At 35.7% G+C, this 19,768-nt stretch overlaps 1 protein-coding gene across 1 annotated transcript in view; it reads left to right on the top strand.

Moving 5' to 3' along the window:
- The window catches only part of FSD1L (fibronectin type III and SPRY domain containing 1 like), a 93,948-nt gene that overhangs the window by 47,373 nt on the left and 26,807 nt on the right, over positions 1-19,768 (top strand). The window contains exons 7-8 of the mRNA XM_044685295.1: positions 2,859-3,068; positions 8,656-8,754. Of these exons, the coding sequence (XP_044541230.1) occupies positions 2,859-3,068; positions 8,656-8,754 (309 nt within the window). The remainder of the gene's footprint in view (positions 1-2,858; positions 3,069-8,655; positions 8,755-19,768) is intronic.

Genomic DNA, 19,768 nt, shown 5'->3' with positions numbered 1-19,768 from the left:
CTAGCTGTGTGACCCATGGCAAGTCATTTGACCCCCATTGTCTAGCCCTTACCACTCTTCTGCTTTGGAACCAATACACAGTATTGATTCTAAGAGGTAAGGTAAACGCTTTCACTCATCCATTTATTTATTTAGTTTTTGAAGAGGTTTTTACTTACTCATTTAAATATTTCTTTACTTATTTATATACTTGCTCATTCGTTCACTTATCTATTTATTTGTTCTTTTATTTATTAATTATTTATTCATTTATTTACTTGTTCTTTTACTTATTAATTATTTTTTAAGCCTTTACTTTCCCTCTTAGAATCAATACTTTGTGTATTGGTTCTAAGGGTAAGGGCTAGACAATGGGGGTCAAGTGACTTGCACAGGGTCACACAACTAGGAAGTGTCTGAAGTCAAATTTGAACTCAGGACTTCCTTTCTCTAGGCCTGGCTCTCAATCCATTGAGCCACCTAGCTGCCCCCTTCCCTATTGCTTTTTGTTTGTTTGTTTTTTAAATCCTTAACTTCTGTATATTGGCTCCTAGGTGGAAGAGTGGTAAGGGTGGGCAATGGGGGTCAAGTGACTTGCCATGGGTCACACAGCTGGGAAGTGTCTGAGGCCGGATTTGAACCTAGGACCTCCTGTCTCCAGGCCTGACTCATTCCCTATTGCTTTTGAATGAACCTCTATTCTCCCAATGTCTGGAGTTCATAATCTTGACTTTATCCTTTACTTTTTATTCTTCCTTACCCTACATATCCAATTATTGTTGTCAAATCTTGCTCTTTCCATCTTCATAACATCTTTTGATTCTGACTCCTTTCCTCTTCTCACACAGCTACCACCTTAATTCAGGTCCTTATTACCTTTTGCCTTTATATTATTGAAATGGATTCATAATGGGGTTTACCTTAAATCTCTTATTTCAGGCAAACTTCAACAGTCCTGTCAGAGTGATTTTCCTTAAGCACATGTTTAAATATGTATCACCTCCACTTAACCAACTCCAATGTCTTCTTATTATCTTTAGGATTCTAGAGACTCATGGAAACTCCTATGTTTAGCTTTTAAAGCCATATAGTAGTACTTGGCCCTGTAAGACTAAAAATGAACATACAATACTCCGAGTATTATATTTTTATAAGATTTAATAACAATAAAGTGAGAGAGAAAGGAGTTCCTTCAGCCAAGTGAGCAGAGCAAAGAGCCAGAGAGGCCCAGAGGCCTACCACGCTCGAGCCAAAGCCCAAGCCCCCCACCCCGCCAAATTCCCCTCAGTGTGGGTTTCAGCAATTTTTTTTTAAACCTTATCTTCCTCTTGGAATCAATACTGTATATTGGTTCCAAGGCAGAAGAGTGATAAGGGTAGGCAATGGGAGTTAATTGACTTGCCCAGGGTCACACAGCTGGGAAGTTTCTGAGGCCAGATTTGAACCTAGGACCTCCGGTCTCTAGTCCTGGCTCTCAATCCACTGAGCTACCGAGGTGCCCCCTCAGCAAATTTATAAACAAACCCATACCAGGGTGCAACACTGGGATGCAAGACAAGAGAACCCTGGGGAGAATAAAGAATGCTGGGAAATGAAGTCCTCAGGGTACAAAATTTTAAAACACACAGCCCCAACCTATCTGTCTAGCCTTACTGACCATTATTCCCTGTCCCAGTGTACACATAACTTCTTTTCAGGCTTTATCTTGCTGAAATTTTGCTTCCAAATAATGATGCATATTTGTATGCTTGTTGGGGGATCTTCTAGCTCATTCACTCTTTTCCTATGGTGTTATAATTATATCCTGTTATGGTTTCATCTTATTAATCATAGTGATAAATTTTTTTGTGACTTCTTTTTGTAAATGTTTATAGAATGATTAGACGCACAAAATAAATTAACTTTGGAAACTATGTTAATGCATTTTTTTAAAAATATAAAGATAAGATTAAAATTTGAGCTTGATGTTTTTTTTTATCATCATCTTTGGAAAATAAGCACCAGTGAAGTTATTTTCGTTATTTGTTTTGATATCTATTTCATATTATTTTTACATTTTTCTTTTATTTTAAATTTGAATATTTGCATCCTAATCTTTTGATTTGATTATAGTATTATACCAACCATAAGCATTTGATTATAGTATTATACCAACCATAAGCTAGAAGGAACTGCTTGAATCCAACTGTCAGAGACATCTAACCAGATAACCCATTGAAAAAATTTAATTTTAATTTTAACCTTTAATGTAAATGTGATGCCTGTTTATATTGAAACTTATATTGCTTAAAATTCAGTGTGGAGGCAGCTGTGGTAGCTCAGTGGATAGAGAACCAGGCCTAGAGACGGGAGGTCCTAGGTTCAAATCTGGCCTCAGATATTTCCTAGCTCTATGACCCTGGACAAGTTACTTAACCCCCATTGCCTAGCCCTTACCACTGTTTTGCCTTGGAACCAATGCATAATATTGATTCTAAGGTGGAAGGTAAGGGTTTAAAAAAAATTCAGCATGTGAGTCTTGAAAATAAAAGGTTTATTACTACTCTTAAATATTGATATGGAATTATTTCTCTCATTTCCTTTTTATTTGAATATTAGTACTCATAATTTTAAATTTCTTTGAAATAATTTATTTCTTTAATGCCAAGGAACTGAATTGTCTTTCAAAATTAAGTTTTGTATAAAACATTTTGTTTGTATTTAGCAACTCAGTTTTCAAAAATATCTTTTTTCTAACAATGTAAGGAATCAGAATAGGCATTTGTCTTAATAGGATTTGCTTGTACATTTCAAAAACAGAATGAAAATATGAATGTTTGAATTTATAAACATAAACATTTGGTTAAGATTATAATAGCTATTTTTTTCTTTTCTTGCAGTTCCTAAAGCTCCAGAAATAGATCCAGTAGAGTGCCTGGTAGCTGACAATTGTGTAACAGTTGCTTGGAGAATGCCAGAGGAAGATAATAAGATTGATCATTTTATACTGGAATACAGGAAAACTAATTTTGATGGACTTCCACGTGTTAAGGATGAAAGATGCTGGGAATTAATAGATTACATTAAAGGCACTGAATATACACTCTCTGGTAAAGACTGTACATTCTCGTTTTTAGAAATGAATTCATATAAATCACTGACTAAAATAAAGAGTGGCCATAAAGGACAGAATTAAGATTAAGTATCCTATACAAAGTTTTGTTTTCAAATATTCATCATCACTGAATTTTATCTCAGAGTTTCTGAAGCTTTTAATTTAGTTACCTTTTATCCTTTTTTGCATTGTCTTTTAAAACAAAAGGTACGTTTTCTTTTTAAAACTGATATATAGATTTCTGAGTAAGTTATTATTTTTTTAGGTATATTCCCAATAGTAGGGTTAGCAGATCAAAGAATATTATTAACTTCATGATTCTTTTGACTTCTTGACAGATGGCTTTCCAAAAGGGTTTTACCAACTTCCTTAGATATGAGCATTGTACATATGAATGTTCCCTTTTTTCTAACATCCCTGACAATGTGATTTTGTCAGTTTAGTTGATTTTTTCTCACCTGCTGTTTTAATTTGCATTTCTTAAGTTGTGTTTTGAGGCCCTAAAAGTTTTCAGACATCTATATGCTATTTGTGTTTCCTGAAAATGTAAATTACATGTATATTTATTTTGACCACATAGATGATAGATACTGCCTTAGAGATTTTTATCAATTTTTTTGTGAATTCTAGATATTTATTCATATCAACAAACATTTATTAAGCCCCTGCTATTTGCCAGGGACTATGCTAAACACTGAGAACACAAAGAAAGGCAAAAAAAATAGTTCTTGTTTTCATGGAGCTCATAGTCTAATGAAGGAGGGGTATGGGAGATGCAAACAACTATATACAAATAAGATATATATATATGTATGTGTATATATATATATATGTATATATATATATGTGTGTGTGTGTAATAGAGATACTTAACAGAGAGAACCAATCAGTATTTATGGGAATCAGAAAAAGTTTCTTGATTATTGTAGGATTTTATCTGAGACTCCAGGGAAGCCTCAGTAAGAAGGGAGAGGTAGCCAGGGAAATTACATATTTTGGGGAGATCAGTATCTCATTCAAGGAACAATGAGGAAGTCAATGTCCCTGGATCATAATGTAGAGGAGTAAGGTGTAAGAAGACTGGGAAGGTAGGAAGGGGCCAAATTATGAAGGGCTTTAAATGCCAGCAAGATTTTATATTTGACCTTGGAAGTCATAGGGAGCTTATGAAATTTATTGAACAGAAAGATACATGATCAGACCAGAACATTAAGATTAATTTGATGACTGAGGGGAAGATAGACTTGAATGGAGAGACACTTGAGGCAGAGAGTCAAACCAGTAGAATATTTTGTTGTTCTAGACAAGAAGAGATGAAGGCTTGTACCAGGGTTATGGTAGTTTCACAACCACAGTGGAGGATGTATCCCAGAGATATTGTGAAAGTTTTGAAGAATTGAAGTTTGAAGAATCAATAGGACTTGGCAACCAGTTACTGTGAGGGAGGGGGACATCTCCAGTGAGAGCCTGGGAGACTAGAAGGATGGTAGTGTCCTCAACAATAATAGGGAAGTTAAGAAGGAAGAGAATTTGGGGAGAAAGATAATGAGTTCAGTTTTGGTTATGTTGAGTTTAAGATGACTATGAGATGAAATCTCTGGTGAGCAGTTGGAGATGAGAGACTAGAGGTTAAGAAAGGTTAGAGTGAGTAATTTGATCTGAGAGTTATCAGCATACAGTTGACATTTGAATCTATGATGGGAGTTGATGGGATCATCACACAAAATACTATAGGAGAAGAGGACTAAGAATTGAACTGTGGGGGACACCCACAGTTTGTGGGAATGATCTGAATGAATCTAACAAAGGAGCTTGAGGAATGGTTAAATGTGTAAGGGGAAAATTAGGAGAGAACAGTGTTACAAAAACCTAGAGAAGAAAGTATTGAGGAGGTTTCAAATCTAGTAGAGAGGTTAAGGATGAAAAGTCTATTAGATTTGTCAATTAAGAGATCATTGGTGATTTTGGAGAGAGCAGTTTTAGTTGAATAATGAGATTGGAAACAAAATTGCAGAGTTAAGAAGAATGGAAAGAAAATAAGTAGAGGTAGCTGGTATAAACAGCTTTCTCAAGGAATATAGTCACAAAAAGAAGGAAACATGGACTATAGCCAGTGGGAATGTATGGAGTGATCCCTCTTAATGCTAGTTTATATTCTTTGTAGTTTATAACTCTAAATGAGGGGTATTTTTTAAGGATGGAAGAGACATGGGAATATTTGTAGGTGATAGAGAAACAGCCAGTACACAGTGAGAGAGTGAAGATAAAAGAATAGGAATTGTCTCTACTATCTACTACAGATAACCTGCTGGGGATGTGATTGGATGGAAGAATTTATTTAATGTTAACATATTTTATACTTTTATTTTCTTTTATGAATGAATAACATTCATGTTCTTTTAGGCTTAAATTTTTATTCGAAATATATGAACTTTTTTTTTTTTAAACCCTTGTACTTCGGTGTATTGTCTCATAGGTGGAAGATTGGTAAGGGTGGGCAATGGGGGTCAAGTGACTTGCCCAGGGTCACACAGCTGGGAAGTGGCTGAAGCTGGGTTTGAACCTAGGACCTCCTGTCTCTAGGCCTGACTCTCACTCCACTGAGCTACCCAGCTGCCCCTGAAATATATGAACTTTTGAGTTTGATCTTGCAACAGAGTTGTATCAGGAGAGTATTCTAATCTAGAAGTATTTACCTTGAACTACCTTTTTATCGAGGGAAGAATGAAGGAGGACAGTGATAGAGTGCTTAAAAGGAGTTATCTACCAAACCTGCTGTATGAAAAGCTATCACAGTTTTTTTGGATAGTGAATAAATGACTGAGTGAAGCCCAAAGTAGGAACATGACCTTATGCTTTTTAGTGAAATATGATGTAAAGTTCTTAGTTGAGACGGTGAGGGTAGCAAGCCATGGAATGTTTGAAGAAGGATGGAAAGATTTGGAAAAGGTGCTGTGGTGATAAATGGGATAATGAGAATCAGTTAGGGAGGGGTAACAGGCCCTGGCAAAGTGAGGGCCCAGTTAAGATTAATAACATAGTGAAAAAAAAATAACATAGTGAAATCATTTAGCACAGTTTCATTATTTTCTCCACCTTTGTTCAGGAGCTAATGAGTAGGAGTGTTTGGAGCAGATGATAGCATAGAAGGTGGAGTGGAGGAGTAGGTCAGAGTAGGTTAAATGAGTAAATTGAGGAACTAGAAGGTTAGGATCTTTATGGGAGTATCAGTATGTATAGTGATGCCCTTTAATAAGAAGGAGGGATTTGGGGAGGAATGAAAGACTGAGCTAGGCACTGCACTCCCATAGGAAAAGAAAGGAGTGGTTTTGAATTAGGTTGATAACAGTCACCAGAGTTGTGATTGTTTGGTAAATATGGTTTGAATAAATCACAAAGGAGGAAGAGGTTTTGTAATCTTAGTAAGAGAGCCTGGAATTGGGGAGCTAGATGTATTCTAGTTTCCCCTCTCTTGACTAGTAAATTGGAGTTATCAGTAAAAAATGCCATCTGTGCTGGGAAAGGTGATCAGGGATGCTATGTCATCAGGAGGAGCCAGGTTTCAGTCATTTCAAGATGATGGAAGAACTAGAATGGAAAAGTTTTAAGATTTTGGTATCTGTGGAGCAAGCATTTCAAAGAGCTTGGTGGTATGTTGTGGAAGAGGGTTGTTTTGAGGGACTAGAATTGGAAACGGCAATGGAAAATGGAGAACTGAGGCTTGAATTGTGATAGCTAGAGATTCAGAATCACTGGTATGGAGAGGTTATTATTGTGTAGGAGTTAGTTAATCATTGTGGAATGAGTTCAGGTAGATAATCATTTCTGGGGTTTGGCCTCTGCAGGCATCAGTGTGTGGCTAAAAAGTTCAAAAGTAAAGTGGGAAGGGAGATATCCACATGGGAACATGCTAAGATGAGATGGTTGTTGGAGGTGGAGTTGCAGGAGGGAGTGTGATACAGTGGTTGCTTTAGGCAGGAAAAGAATCCAAGATGCTCTCTCCTGAATTTCCCTGGCAGGCTCTACCCTTTATTTGAATGTTATCTTTTTTTTTTTTTAATGGACAGATAAGTTTGTCTTTGCCCTCCAAATAAACATAAAACTTAACAAGGCGGCTAAGTGCAGCTAAGTGTCACAGTAGATAGATCACTGGGCCTGGAGTCAGAAAGTTCTTATTCCATTTCAGATACTTACTAGCTACGTAATCCAGAGCAAGTCACTTAACTTGTTTTTGCCTTAGTTTCCTCAATTTTAAAATGAGAGTAATAATAGTACTTAACCTCTGAGAGTTATTGTGAAGATCAAATGAAATAATATTTATTGAAGCACTCAGTATAGTACCTGGCATGTAGAAGGCACTTAATAAATGCTTAATTTCTTCATTTATTTCATTGATTGTTAAAAATACCTAATGTGTTAACAGTTTAAAGATTAACAATGCTATTTAGTGTAGTATTTATTCTTTCCTTGGTATTTAAAAGATACTTATTTTGGGGGATTTTCATGTGAAAATTTTTTTAAATTAAAAAAAAAATTTTTTTTAAACCCTTACCTTCTGTCTTGGATTCAATACTGTGTACTGGCTCCAAGGCAGAAGAATGGTAAGGGCTAGACAATGGGGGTCAAGTGACTTGCCCAGGGTCACACAGCTAGGAAGTGTCTGAGGCCAGATTTGAACCTAGGACCTCCCATCTCTGGGCCTGGCTCTATCCATTGAGCTACTTAGCTGCCCCCCTGAAAATTTTAAAGATAACATTCTTGAGAAATCCCTGGTTATCCTTTCACTCAGTGTTAATGATCACTGAGTGGGAAGCAAAGCTAGTCTGAAAAGTTGAATGATATATAATTCCTGTGGTCAGAGAGCTTAGAGACATGCGGGAAATGGAGATCTATACAGTTATAATGCAAGGTATAATGTATAAGCACAGGAAGACAAATATAAGAGTAGGACAAACTAATTCTGACTTGAATGGAGCATAGAAAGCTTTATAAAATTGCCAGATTTACCAAGGTGTCATTTGTTTTTTTATATACTATACTACCCAAATAGGCTAACCACTTCATTCTTTATGAAAGAATAAGTTATAAAGAAATCTTTGCCACTGTGATTGGATTGAAGACTGAGAATGAGGTAGGATGCCTTTGACCTTTTTTTTTTAAAGAGATATGAAACATTTGTACTATCTAAAGGGTAAAGTACTGTATTTGTTGATAAAAGTTGCTGTGTTTTTTTTTCAACTGAAATAATACACAAGTAATTGCCCCTCTTTTTTAAAAAAAATCTTAGCAAGATACTTTTTTTTTAAACCCTTACCTTTTGTCTTCAAATAAATACTGTGTATTGGTTCCAAGGCAGAAGAGTGGTAAGGGCTAGGCAATGGGGTCAAGTGACTTACCCAGGGTCACGGAGCTAGGAAGTGCCTGAGGCCAGATTTGAACCCACGACCTCCCATCTCTGGACTTGGCTCTCAATCCACTGAGCCACCCAGCTGCCCCCAAAAACCAAAAGGTTTTTTTTTAATGGTAATAATTTTATGATTTCATTTTCCTTTAATGAATGAAGATCATTCTTGTCCTTTCAGGCTTAAAGTTTGATTCAAAATATATGAACTTTCGAGTTCGAGCTTGCAACAAGGCTGTGGCAGGAGAGTATTCTGATCCAATAACATTGGAAACTAAAGGTAAAATAAATAGTTATATAAAAAAACAACGGAAATTTCTTTGGCTATCTATAGTTACTTAAGGTTTTGTGCCAGAAAGATAAGATTTAATTGGGGAATATATCAGTCTTGTTTCCATTTTATCTTTCCTATAAGCTGTGTAGAGGATGGGTGACTTCCTTTTTCTTGATGATTTCATTGAGATATGGTAGAGACTGAAATGTCATTGAGTAATCTTCAGTGGGTACCTTAGTCTCATTTCATTGGAGAATGAATCTCGTTGAATTATGAAAGGGCTGTTATGTAAGTTGGTTTGAGTGCCTTTCACTCTAGTTTCTTTTTTAAATGATTTTTAAAATTTCCAACATTTTATATAGTGATTATGTTGTGTCTTTTAGTTTTATAATTGTAATATTTAAGTTTTATGGTTTTTTTCTTTTTTCTTCTTTTTTACTTTGGGATCTTTTATCCTGTATTTTTTCTTTCTGTTTCTTTTCACCCTATATATAATTTAGTGATCAACCAAATTTGACAACTTTAGCTATATTTTGTTTCTTGTACTTGAGACTACTAATACTTTCTTCCCTAAATCTTTTAGGATTAAGTCAGTATTATATTGCTTATGGAGCTTCTCTGGTTTAGGGAGCTTTTTTATTTGTGTTGAACCCGGGTCATTCATAAAAAATTCATCTTGGGTCCTAGGGATTTGAGGGAGATTTTGTTCTAGTCTCCCTGGAAGTTTCATTTACAATTGCATCACCTTTGTGACCATTGCTGAAATTATACCCTTAACTCACATTAAGTAGAACCAACCTCATCTCCTTCTTAGTACAACATATCTACTGGAGTCAGTCCACACCATTAGAATTATAAGTAATTTGAGCAGCCAAGTAGGAAAGCCCATCTTGAACTAGACTAAATACTCATTCATGAATATCCTCTGTATATGTGGCTTGCCGCAGACTTCTTATCTGATCTTGAACACAAATATTCAGTGGATACAGAGTTATGATGAAAAGAAAATGGACATAGATGGGGCCACAAGGAATCTCATATAATTTTATTGCCATTCTTGTTTAGGCAAATACTAGATATAGTGTATTAGACCTGGCCCAGGAAAAGAAGTAAGGGAGAAGGAGGACAATCTAATTCTATGCATAGTGATAGATGTGGAGTCAGAAAACTTTGGATTCATTTTCTGTTTTTCCATTTACTTACTACCAGTATGGCATAGAACAAGTCCATTTCTCTCATTCATATTCTATCTGTAAAATTAGGAGGTTAGACATGATGAAGTCTAATGACCCTTCTAGCTTTAATTCTTTGATCTTGTAAACATATAGCAAGGGAATTGTCAGTGTTTCTATTTCTACTTCTCATCTGTACTTTTAGTTTTTTTAAGGCCAGTGATTTACATTTTTTTTTTTTTGGTAAACTTAACAGGGTATTAGCAGAAACTTTGCACTTGATGCTAAGGACTAAAGAGAAATAAAAGTAGTGCCTGCTTTTAAAACACTGCTTAGATTAATTCATAAGCACAGTCATTATGAATACAGATAGCCTCTTTAACCTTATTTTGTGTGTGCAACTATTCATTCCTTTTTACTCCAGGTCCTTGTGGTATGGTAGAGTATGTTAGAATTACCCTTCTTTTCAGGGCTGGCATATTTCTTTGAGTTGTTTTTGGTAGGACTTACTACCTTCAGGAACTTGTCACAATGAAGGTGTAAGACTGATTCCACAAATGTTTCCTTTATAACAAAGTATTCTTTTCAAAAAAACCTAATTAATTAATTAAATTTTTAGGAAAATTTTCCATGGTTACATGATTTATGTATTTACTTTCTCCTTCAACCCCCACCTCCCCCATAGCTGACGCGCATTTCCACTGGTTTTAGCATGTGTCATCAATCAAGACCTATTTCCATATTATTGATAGTTGCATTGGTGTGGTCATTTTGAGTCTACATCCCGAATCATGTCCTCATCAACCCATGTGTTCAAGCAGTTGTTTTTCTTAGTGTTTCCATTCCTGTAGTTCTTCCTCTGAATGTGGGTAGTGTTCTTTTCCATAAGTCCCTCAGAATTGTCCTGGGTCATTGCATTGCTGGTAGTAGAGAAGTCCATTACATTTGATTTTACCACAGTGTATCAGTCTCTGTGTACAATGTTCTTCTGGCTCTGCTCCTTTCACTCTGCATCAATTCCTGGAGGTCATTCCAGTTCACATGGAATTCCTCCAGTTTATTATTCCTTTGAGCACAATAGTATTTCATCACCAGCATATACCACAATTTGTTCAGCCATTCCCCAGTTGAAGGGAATACCCTCATTTTCCATTTTTTGCTACCACAAAGAGCATGGCTATAAATATTTTTGTACAAGTCTTTTTATCTATGATCTCTTTGGGTACAAACCCAGCAATGGTATCAAAGGGCAGGCATTCTTTTAGCGCTCTTTGGGCATAGTTCCAAATTGCCATCCAGAATGGTTGGATCAGTTCACAATTCCACAGGCAATGTATTAATGTCCTAATTTTGCCACATCCCCTCCAACATTCATTACTCTCTCCTTCTTTCATTTTAGCCAAACTGCTAGGTGTGAGGTGATACCTCAGAGTTGTTTTGATTTTCATTTCTCTAATTATTAGAGATTTAGAACACTTTCTCCTGTGCTTATTGATAATTTTGATTTCTTTATCTGAAAATTGCCTATTCATGTCCCTTGCCAATTTATCAATTGGAGAATGGCTTGATTTTTTTATGCAATTGATTTAGTTCCTTGTATATTTGAGTAATTAGACCTCTGTCAAAAGTTTTTTGTTATAAAGATTTTTTCCCAGTTTGTTGTTTCCCTTCTGATTTTGGTTGCACTGTTTTTGTTTGCACAAAAACTTTTCAATTTGATGTAATCAAAATTATTTATTTTACATTTTGTAATTTTTTCTAAGTCTTGCTTGGTTTTAAAATCTTTCCTTTCCCAGAGATCTGACAAATATACTAATCTGTGTTCACTTAATTTACTTACAGTTTCCTTCTTTATATTCAAGTCATTCACCCATTCTGAATTTATCTTGGTGTAGGGTGTGAGATGTTGATCTAAACCTAATCTCTCCCATATTGTTTTCCAGTTTTCTTAGCAGTTTTTGTCAAATAGTGGATTTTGGGTTTATCATACACTGTCTTGCTGCTGTCACTTACCCCAAGTCTATTCCACTGATTCTCTCTTCTGACTCTTAGCCAGTACCATATTATTTTGATGACTGCTATTTTATAGTATAGTTTAATAATCTGGTACTGCTAGGCCACCTTCCTTCACATTTTTTTTCATTATTTCCCTTGATACTCTTGATCTTTTGTTCTTCCAAATGAACTTTTGTAACATGGAAAATGGCAGGGTGGAATTCCTGCAAGATACAGGGTCAAGCCTCACCCAGAATTCCAGGGGGCCCCCCTGGAGAACTCTGGGTGAGGGAACAGTTGGAAGGCAGTTAAACAGTTGATTCCTGGGGATTGAAGTGAGCAAGTCACTTTGCTCACTGGTCCCAGTTTGGGGATTGCCTTGGTGGCCATAGTGGCAAAAGCCATTTTGGTTTCTCCTCAGGAGTTTGCCTGTCTAGTGGAATTAGACCTTCATTGCAATAGCATTTTGTTATTCATTTAGTTATTTAGATATTTGAAGTGATGATTATAAGCTTTGAGGGCTAGCTAGATATAAAGTTTGCCACTCCCTCCTGGGGGGAGGGGAAGTTTCTACCTAACAGTTCAGGGCTTCCCAGATCTTATCCAAATCCTTGTTACCCCTTCCTTGCCTATCCCTTCTTTCTTTTGTCAATATAAAACTTCATTTTTTAGTTGTTGTGCCTGACTATTATTTAGGGCATACTCACAGCTACCATAAAGCTTGGGTCTTTTCAGTTGCCAGCTAAAGAAGTCAGATCCTCCTCAGTTCTTGATAACAACGTTTTAAGCTTCTCCCTTTGTCCCTCAATCAAACCTGTGGGGAATATAAGTTGAGAAGGTGAACTTCATTAGAGATTTGCCTTTGCTGAGCCTTGCCTGAAGACATTGCCCTGCCTCCATTTTCAACTGAAACTAACTGCTTGGTGGGAGGGGTTTGAGAGCAACAAATACCTACCCCATCCTACTCACTCAAGCCTGTGTGTGGGGGAGGAGAGAGTCCAGCAGGTTTCTAGCTCAGGCCAGCTCATCAGCTTCCCAACGTCTCTGTTATTATATACATAACAACTTTGTTACAGTTTTTTTCTAATTTAGTAAAAAAGTTTTTTGGTAGTTTGATAGGTATGGAATTAAATAAATAAATTAATTTGGGTAGAATGGTCATTTTTACTATGTTAGCTCGTCCTACCCATGAGCAATCAATGTTTTTCCAATTGTTTAGATCTAGTTTTAATTGTTTGGAAAGTGTTTTATAGTTGTATTCCTATAATTCCTGTGTTTGTTTTGGTAGATTCCTAAGTATTTTATATTGTCTAGAGTGATTTTAAATGGTGTTTCTTTTTCTACCTCTTGCTGCTGGGATGTGTTGGAAATATAAAGAAATGCTGATGATTTATGTGCATTTATTTTGTATCCTGCCACTTTCCTAAAGGTGTTGATTATTTCTACTAGCTTTTTAGTTGATTCTCTAGGATTTTTTAAGTAGAACATCATATCATCTGCAAAGAGTGATAGCTTAGTCTCCTCTTTGCCTTTTTTAATACCTTCAATTCCTTTTTCTTCTCTAATTGCTACTGCTAGAGTTTCTAGTAAAATGTTAAATAATAGAGGTGATAATGGGCATCCTTGTTTCATGCTTGATCTTATTGGGAAGGCTTCTAATTTATCCCCTTTGCATATGATGCTTATTGATGCTTTTAGATATATACTGTTTATCATTTTTAGGAAAAGTCCTTCTATTCCTATACTTTTTAGTGTTTTCAGTAGGAATGGGTGTTGTATTTTGTCAACGGCTTTTTCAGCATCTATTGAAATAATCATGTGATTTTTGTTTGTTAGCTTGTTGATATGGTCTATGTGGATGGTTTTCCTAATGTTGAACCATCCTTGCATTCCTGGTATAAATCCCACTTGATCATGATGGATAACCCTCTTGATTACTTGCTGGAATCTTTTTGCTAATGTTCTATTTAAGATTTTTGCTTCTATGCTCATTAGGGAAATTGTTCTATAGTTTCTTTCTCTGGCTTTGGAATCAGTACCATATTTGTGTCATAAAAGGAATTTGGTAGGACTCCTTTTTTTATTATATCAAATAATTTGTATAGTATTGGGATTAGTTGTTCTTTGAATGTTTGATAGAATTCACTTGTGAATCCATCAGGCCCTGCTGATTTTTTTCTTAGGGAGTTCTTTAATAGTTTGTTCAATTTCTTTTTCTGATATGGGATTATTTAAGTATTCTATTTCTTCTGCTGTTAATCTAGGCAATTTATATTTTTGTAAATATTCTTCCATATCACCTAGATTGCTATATTTATTGCCATATGATTGGGCAAAATAGTTTTTAATGATTGCCTTAATTTCCTCCCTTTTCATCTTTGATACTTAATTTGGTTTTCTTCTTTCTTTTTTTTTATTAGATTTACCAGTACTTTGTCTATTTTAACTGTTTTTTTTCAAAATACCAGCTTCTAGACTAATTTATTAATTCAATAGTTCTTTTACTTTCAATTTTATTAATTTCTCCTTTGGTTTTTAGTATTTCTAATTTAGTTTTCAAATGAGGATTTTTAATTTGTTCATTTTTCTAATTTTTTAAGTTGCCTGCCCAATTCATTAATCTCTGCCCTCCTTAATTTGTTAATATGTTCACTCAGTGATATAAATTTTCCCCTTAAAACTGCTTTGGCTGCATCCCATTGGTTTGGGTAAGAAGTCTCATCATTGTCATTCTCTTCAATGAAATTATTAATTGTTTCTGTGATTTGTTCTTTCACTAAATTATTTTGGAGAATCATTATTTAATTTCCAGTTACTTTTTGGTTTGCCTCTCCACGTATTCTTTTTTTATAGCAATGTTTTTTTTTTATTTTATTTTAAACCCTTAACTTCTGTGTATTGACTTATAGGTGGAAGAGTGGTAAGGGTAGGCAATGGGGGTCAAGTGACTTTGCCCAGGGTCACACAGCTGGGAAGTGTCTGAGGCCGGATTTGAACCTAGGACCTCCCATCTCTAGGCCTGGCTCTCAATCCACTGAGCTACCCAGCTGCCCCCTCCTCTCCACGTATTCTTACTAATAACTATTTTTATTGCATTATGATCTGATAAGGTTATATTTATTATTTCTGCTTTTTTGCATGTTTGTCATGTGTCTATGCCCTGTTACATGGTTTATCTTTGTGAATGTTCCGTGTGCTGCTGAAAAGGTGGTGTATTTCTTTTTGTCCCTATTTATTTTTCTCCATATATCTATTAACTCTAATTTTTCTAGGGTTTCATTCACCTCTCTTATCTCTTTCTCATTTATTTTTTGGTTTGATTTATCTAGATCTGATAGGGGAAGGTTGAGGTTCTCCACTAGTATAGTTTTGCTATCTATTTCATTCTTGAGTTCCACTAGCTTCTCCTTTAGAAATTTGGAAGCTATACCAGTGCATACATGTTGAGTAGTGATATTTCTTCATTGTTTATACTGCCTTTTATTAGGATGTAATTACCTTCCCTATTTCTTTTAACCATATCTATTTTTACTTTGGCTCTGTCAGAGATCATGATGGAAATCCTGCCTTCTTTTTCTCATTTGAATCCCAATATATTTTGCTCCATCCTTTCATTTTTACTCTATGTATATCTGCCTGTCTCATGTGTGTTTCTTGTAGACAACATATGGTAGGATTGTGGTTTTTAATCCACTCTGCTATTTGCTTCTGTTTTATGGGGGGAGTTCATCCCATTCACATTCAGAGTTAAAATTATCGACTGTGTATTTCCTGACATTTTGATTCTCTCTCCTTGTCCTGTCCTTTCTTCTTTTCCTATTTCCTTCTATACCAGCAAACTCTCTGTTTAACTCTGGTTTTTTCTTTATGGATGTTTGGAAGTCCTCAATTTTATTGAATGACTATACTTTCCCCTGCAATAATATAGTCAGTTTTGCTGGATAGTTGATTCTTGGTTGTAGACCCAGTTCTCTTGCTTCCTGGAATATTATGTTCCATGCCTTCCGGTCCTTCAGTGTAGATCAGTGATTCCCAAAGTGGGTGCTACTGCCTGCTGGTGGGTGGTGTAGTGATCCAGGGGATGGTGATGGCCATACTTTTTTTGTATTACATTCTGTTCTGAGTTCAATAAATAGTTTCATAATTTCCAGGAGGCAATAAATAACATTTTTTTCTGGAAAGCCTGTCTTCAGTTCCCTGGAACTTCTTCCTCTTCTTCTATTTCTGTTTTATTTGCTCTCTTTTCACTTCCTTGAAAAAAGCTGTCAATTGTCATTTCTTTTCTCTTTTTCTGTTGTTTACTCTTATTTTTTCCTTTTCTGTTCTGCTAGTTTGAGCAGATGTATTTAATGATCTTTGATGAAAGATCTTCCCCAGCTGGCAATGGAGGTTTGTAGTTACTTTCTCTCTGCCCTCTGAAGACTTCTTGTCTGTCCAGTTGTTGGTATTTAGCCTGTATTGATTGGATTAATCTGTACTGTTTAATCTGCTGTGAGACTAAAACCTGGAGAGTAAAAAGCAAAAACAAACAAAAAAAAAGTGGGGGGGGACAAGAAGGAGTTTTTGCTGAGCTGAGCTGTCCACCAATAGGGTCCCCCTGAGCTGTCCTTGTGTTTGCTCTGGTTTTCTTTCCTCTTGAAGCTCTTTGTTCTCTATCTCCGTGTGAGGAAGCCAAGTGGTCTGTGGTCTTAGGTTTGGCTCTCTCTAAGCCACCATCTTCTGGGCGTTTTTGCTGTGTCTCAGTGGTTTTATCCTCTAGTCACCTCTCCAGTGCCTGTGTTCAACTCCCTGAGTCTGGCGCCAGCAAGGCCCTCTCTCCGGGCCAGCGTACCCGCCTGCCCTGAGATTTTAGGGGCTGCTGGAGACTCTGCACAGTATGTGGGGGACGCATTCTGGAATTTCCCTTCTATACCCTTATAACCTGACAGTTCAAGAATTCAAGCCTTTCTCTTGGTGTATCTCTTTAGTTGTGCAACAGTAGGGTTCCCCCTGCTCTGTCCTGTTAGATTCGTTACTCTTTCTTCTTGAAGTGCATTGTTTTCTGTCTGGGTTTGTAAGGGTGTGGAGGTTTTAAGATTTGCTCCGTCTAAGCCGCCATCTTCCCAGAATTCCTCAGAAAATGATTGTAAAACAAAGTATTCTTTTTATTTCTTGCCTTGCCCTGTGTTTGGCCAGGAGGGTAGGCAGCATATCTCTTTCTGAGGATCGTTCTTGAATGGCCATACATGATTCTTTGGAACTAATTTTCTAGAGCAATAGGCAGGGTAAGCACTAAGACTTTGGGACACCAAAGAGTGTGAACAGAAAGAAGTTATTAATTAAATGCTTTTTAATAATAGAGTAATAGTTACAGCAAAAGGCATTGTGGTATGTAGTGGATAGAAGCTTGACCTTAAAATAATAAAGACCTGCATTTAACTCCTGCTTATGACACATAGTGGCTATATCACTGGGTAAATCACTTAATTATATAAGAGCCCTGGGTAGTTCTCTATGACTGTGAATTGTGGAGCAGGTCCTGATTTGCATTTGTAAAGCAGAATTCCTCATTGGTGATTCCTTAAATGAAATAATAGATCTTATCTAAAAAACAGTTGTTATCATAGTGGTATATAGTAGAAAGTACTAGACTGGGAATAGAGACCAGGTTTCTTGTCCCAGCCATGCCATAGGTAACCTTATCATCATTGCTATTAATATTTTATTAATGTGATAATTATACATTTAATTTGTCAGTTTTATTGCCATATAGTTGAGCAAAATTGTTTATATTTGTGAGCAGGGAATTCCTCTCCCTTTGCTTTGATGTAATCAATTAGCATTTACCGTTGAGATGTGCAGGGATAGACAGGCCCTCAGAGAAAGAAAGTTGAAACTAAGGAGAGGAGAAACTGATTCACAAGCACTGCCCTCCAGGCGGTGCCACACAAATCAAGGAACTATGATTGGTTCCTGAGATGTGACATGGGAGAGGTAGTGGGTAGAGAAAACTGCTTATAAGCTGAGACCCAGCAATTCCTCAGACACTGCTCTTTTGGCTGAAGATTGGAACCCGAGGGAGAACCCCTGTTGGTGGTGAATTTCATTCCATCAGAATGGCACATAGGGTGGTAGGCTAGGCAACTCTCTACCTCTTTCCTACATTTCCCTCTCCTTACTACCACTACTTTGATGTAATAAAGTTACTAAAGCTACTAGCAGCCTCATACTTTAATTTTAATTATTACATATTAATATTGCTGATTCTTTTATTATAATGTCTTTTTATAATAGCTACTGGTAGTTTGATTTTCCTCTTTAAAAATCAAATAAGCTAATGGTATGCTATTTTATTGTTTTTTTAAAAACCCTCTAGCACCTTGTTTTATTTTTTAATTCAGTGGTTTCAGAATTCTATTTTTTTTTACTTTCAATGTTACCCCTTTTTTTGACAGTGGTTTTAGAGTTCTATTTATTTACTATCCATATAACTAACCCTTTTTTTGATTTTTCAAGATTTCTGTTGGAGTTTAGTTAGGTTTAAAATTTGTTGTTTTTCTACTGTTTTCATTTGCATGCCCAATTTATTAGTCATCTCACTGTCCTTGATAAATTCAAGTTACCACCAAGCCCATGTGAATTAACTCTTGGGATGTTGAAAGAACCGACAATTATGTGTGATCAATTACTGAGCCACTTTAAGTAATCTTTGGAAACATCATTGAGAATTGGAAAGATACTGCAGGATGGAAGAAGAGCAAACATCTTTAGAGGTTTTGGCAAGCTAGAATGTTGGCCAATAAAAAAAATTATCTTTAAAAAGATTAAATTTAAAATTATTTTCAGTTTCAAATTCGATCCTTCCCTCTGTCCTCTTCCCCACCCATTGAGAAGGCAAGCAGTATGATAATAACAGCATACACGTGAATCATGCAAAATGTTTTTCTTTATGAGTTATGTTGGGGGAAAAAAACCCAAGAGAAATAAAGTGAATGTTTTCTTGAAGTAGAATATACTTCCTTGATCTCCCTTTTTATCCAGTTTCTTTCTTTTGAACTAGGTTCACATTTCCACTGCTGTATTTAACTGCTGTGCCATCTCTCAAATCTTAATGAAACTTTTGAAATCGTTTTTATTCCTTTAAGTTAAGCTGCCTACCTGCTTTTGTTTATTACATATTCTCTGTATACCTCTATTTGCCTATCTATTATCTATCTAATCTGTGTGTATGTGTATATATGTTTTTTATTTTATAGTCATTGTTATTGTTTCTTCTTCTCTTTTTTGCCATTGTCTCCTATTTATTCAATAGCCACACCTGTTACTCTCTATTCTGTAGATTATAGAATTTAGAAGTAGAAAGGGCATTTATAGACATCAACTGGCCCCATCCTCTCACTTTACAGATAAGGAAACTGACATCTAGGAACTTATACTAGATCATAGAAGTGGTAAATGGAAGAACCAAGATTAGAACTTAGGCTCTTGATTTCTAAATTTATTATTCTTTCCTTTATGCTATATCACCTTTTTCTTTAGTGTCCTTTCTGAAAAAAAATTTTAAACTTTACATGATTCGAATTTTTTTATTCTCAGTTATTTATGATGCTAAATAAGCCTTGTACAAATGATGTCTTCTCTTAGTTTTGTGGTATGATTTATGACAGTATTCACAGAAGAAATAAATTGGGTGTTTCCTTTATTTTCCAAGCCATGAATAAAAACAAAATCAGGTTCATTTTTCTACTTCAAATTCACTAAGGTTAATGCTACTATGGTACTACTACTCTTTGTGTCAATAGAATATGTATATTCTAAGAGAAAAACGTATGTTCTAAATTTTTTCGTGCCTCTTCTTGAACTACATTTGTTTA

The sequence above is a fragment of the Gracilinanus agilis genome, chromosome 1, assembly GCF_016433145.1.
Source record: "Gracilinanus agilis isolate LMUSP501 chromosome 1, AgileGrace, whole genome shotgun sequence".
Taxonomy (NCBI): domain Eukaryota; kingdom Metazoa; phylum Chordata; class Mammalia; order Didelphimorphia; family Didelphidae; genus Gracilinanus; species Gracilinanus agilis.
This window is presented reverse-complemented; position numbering and strand designations above follow the sequence as displayed.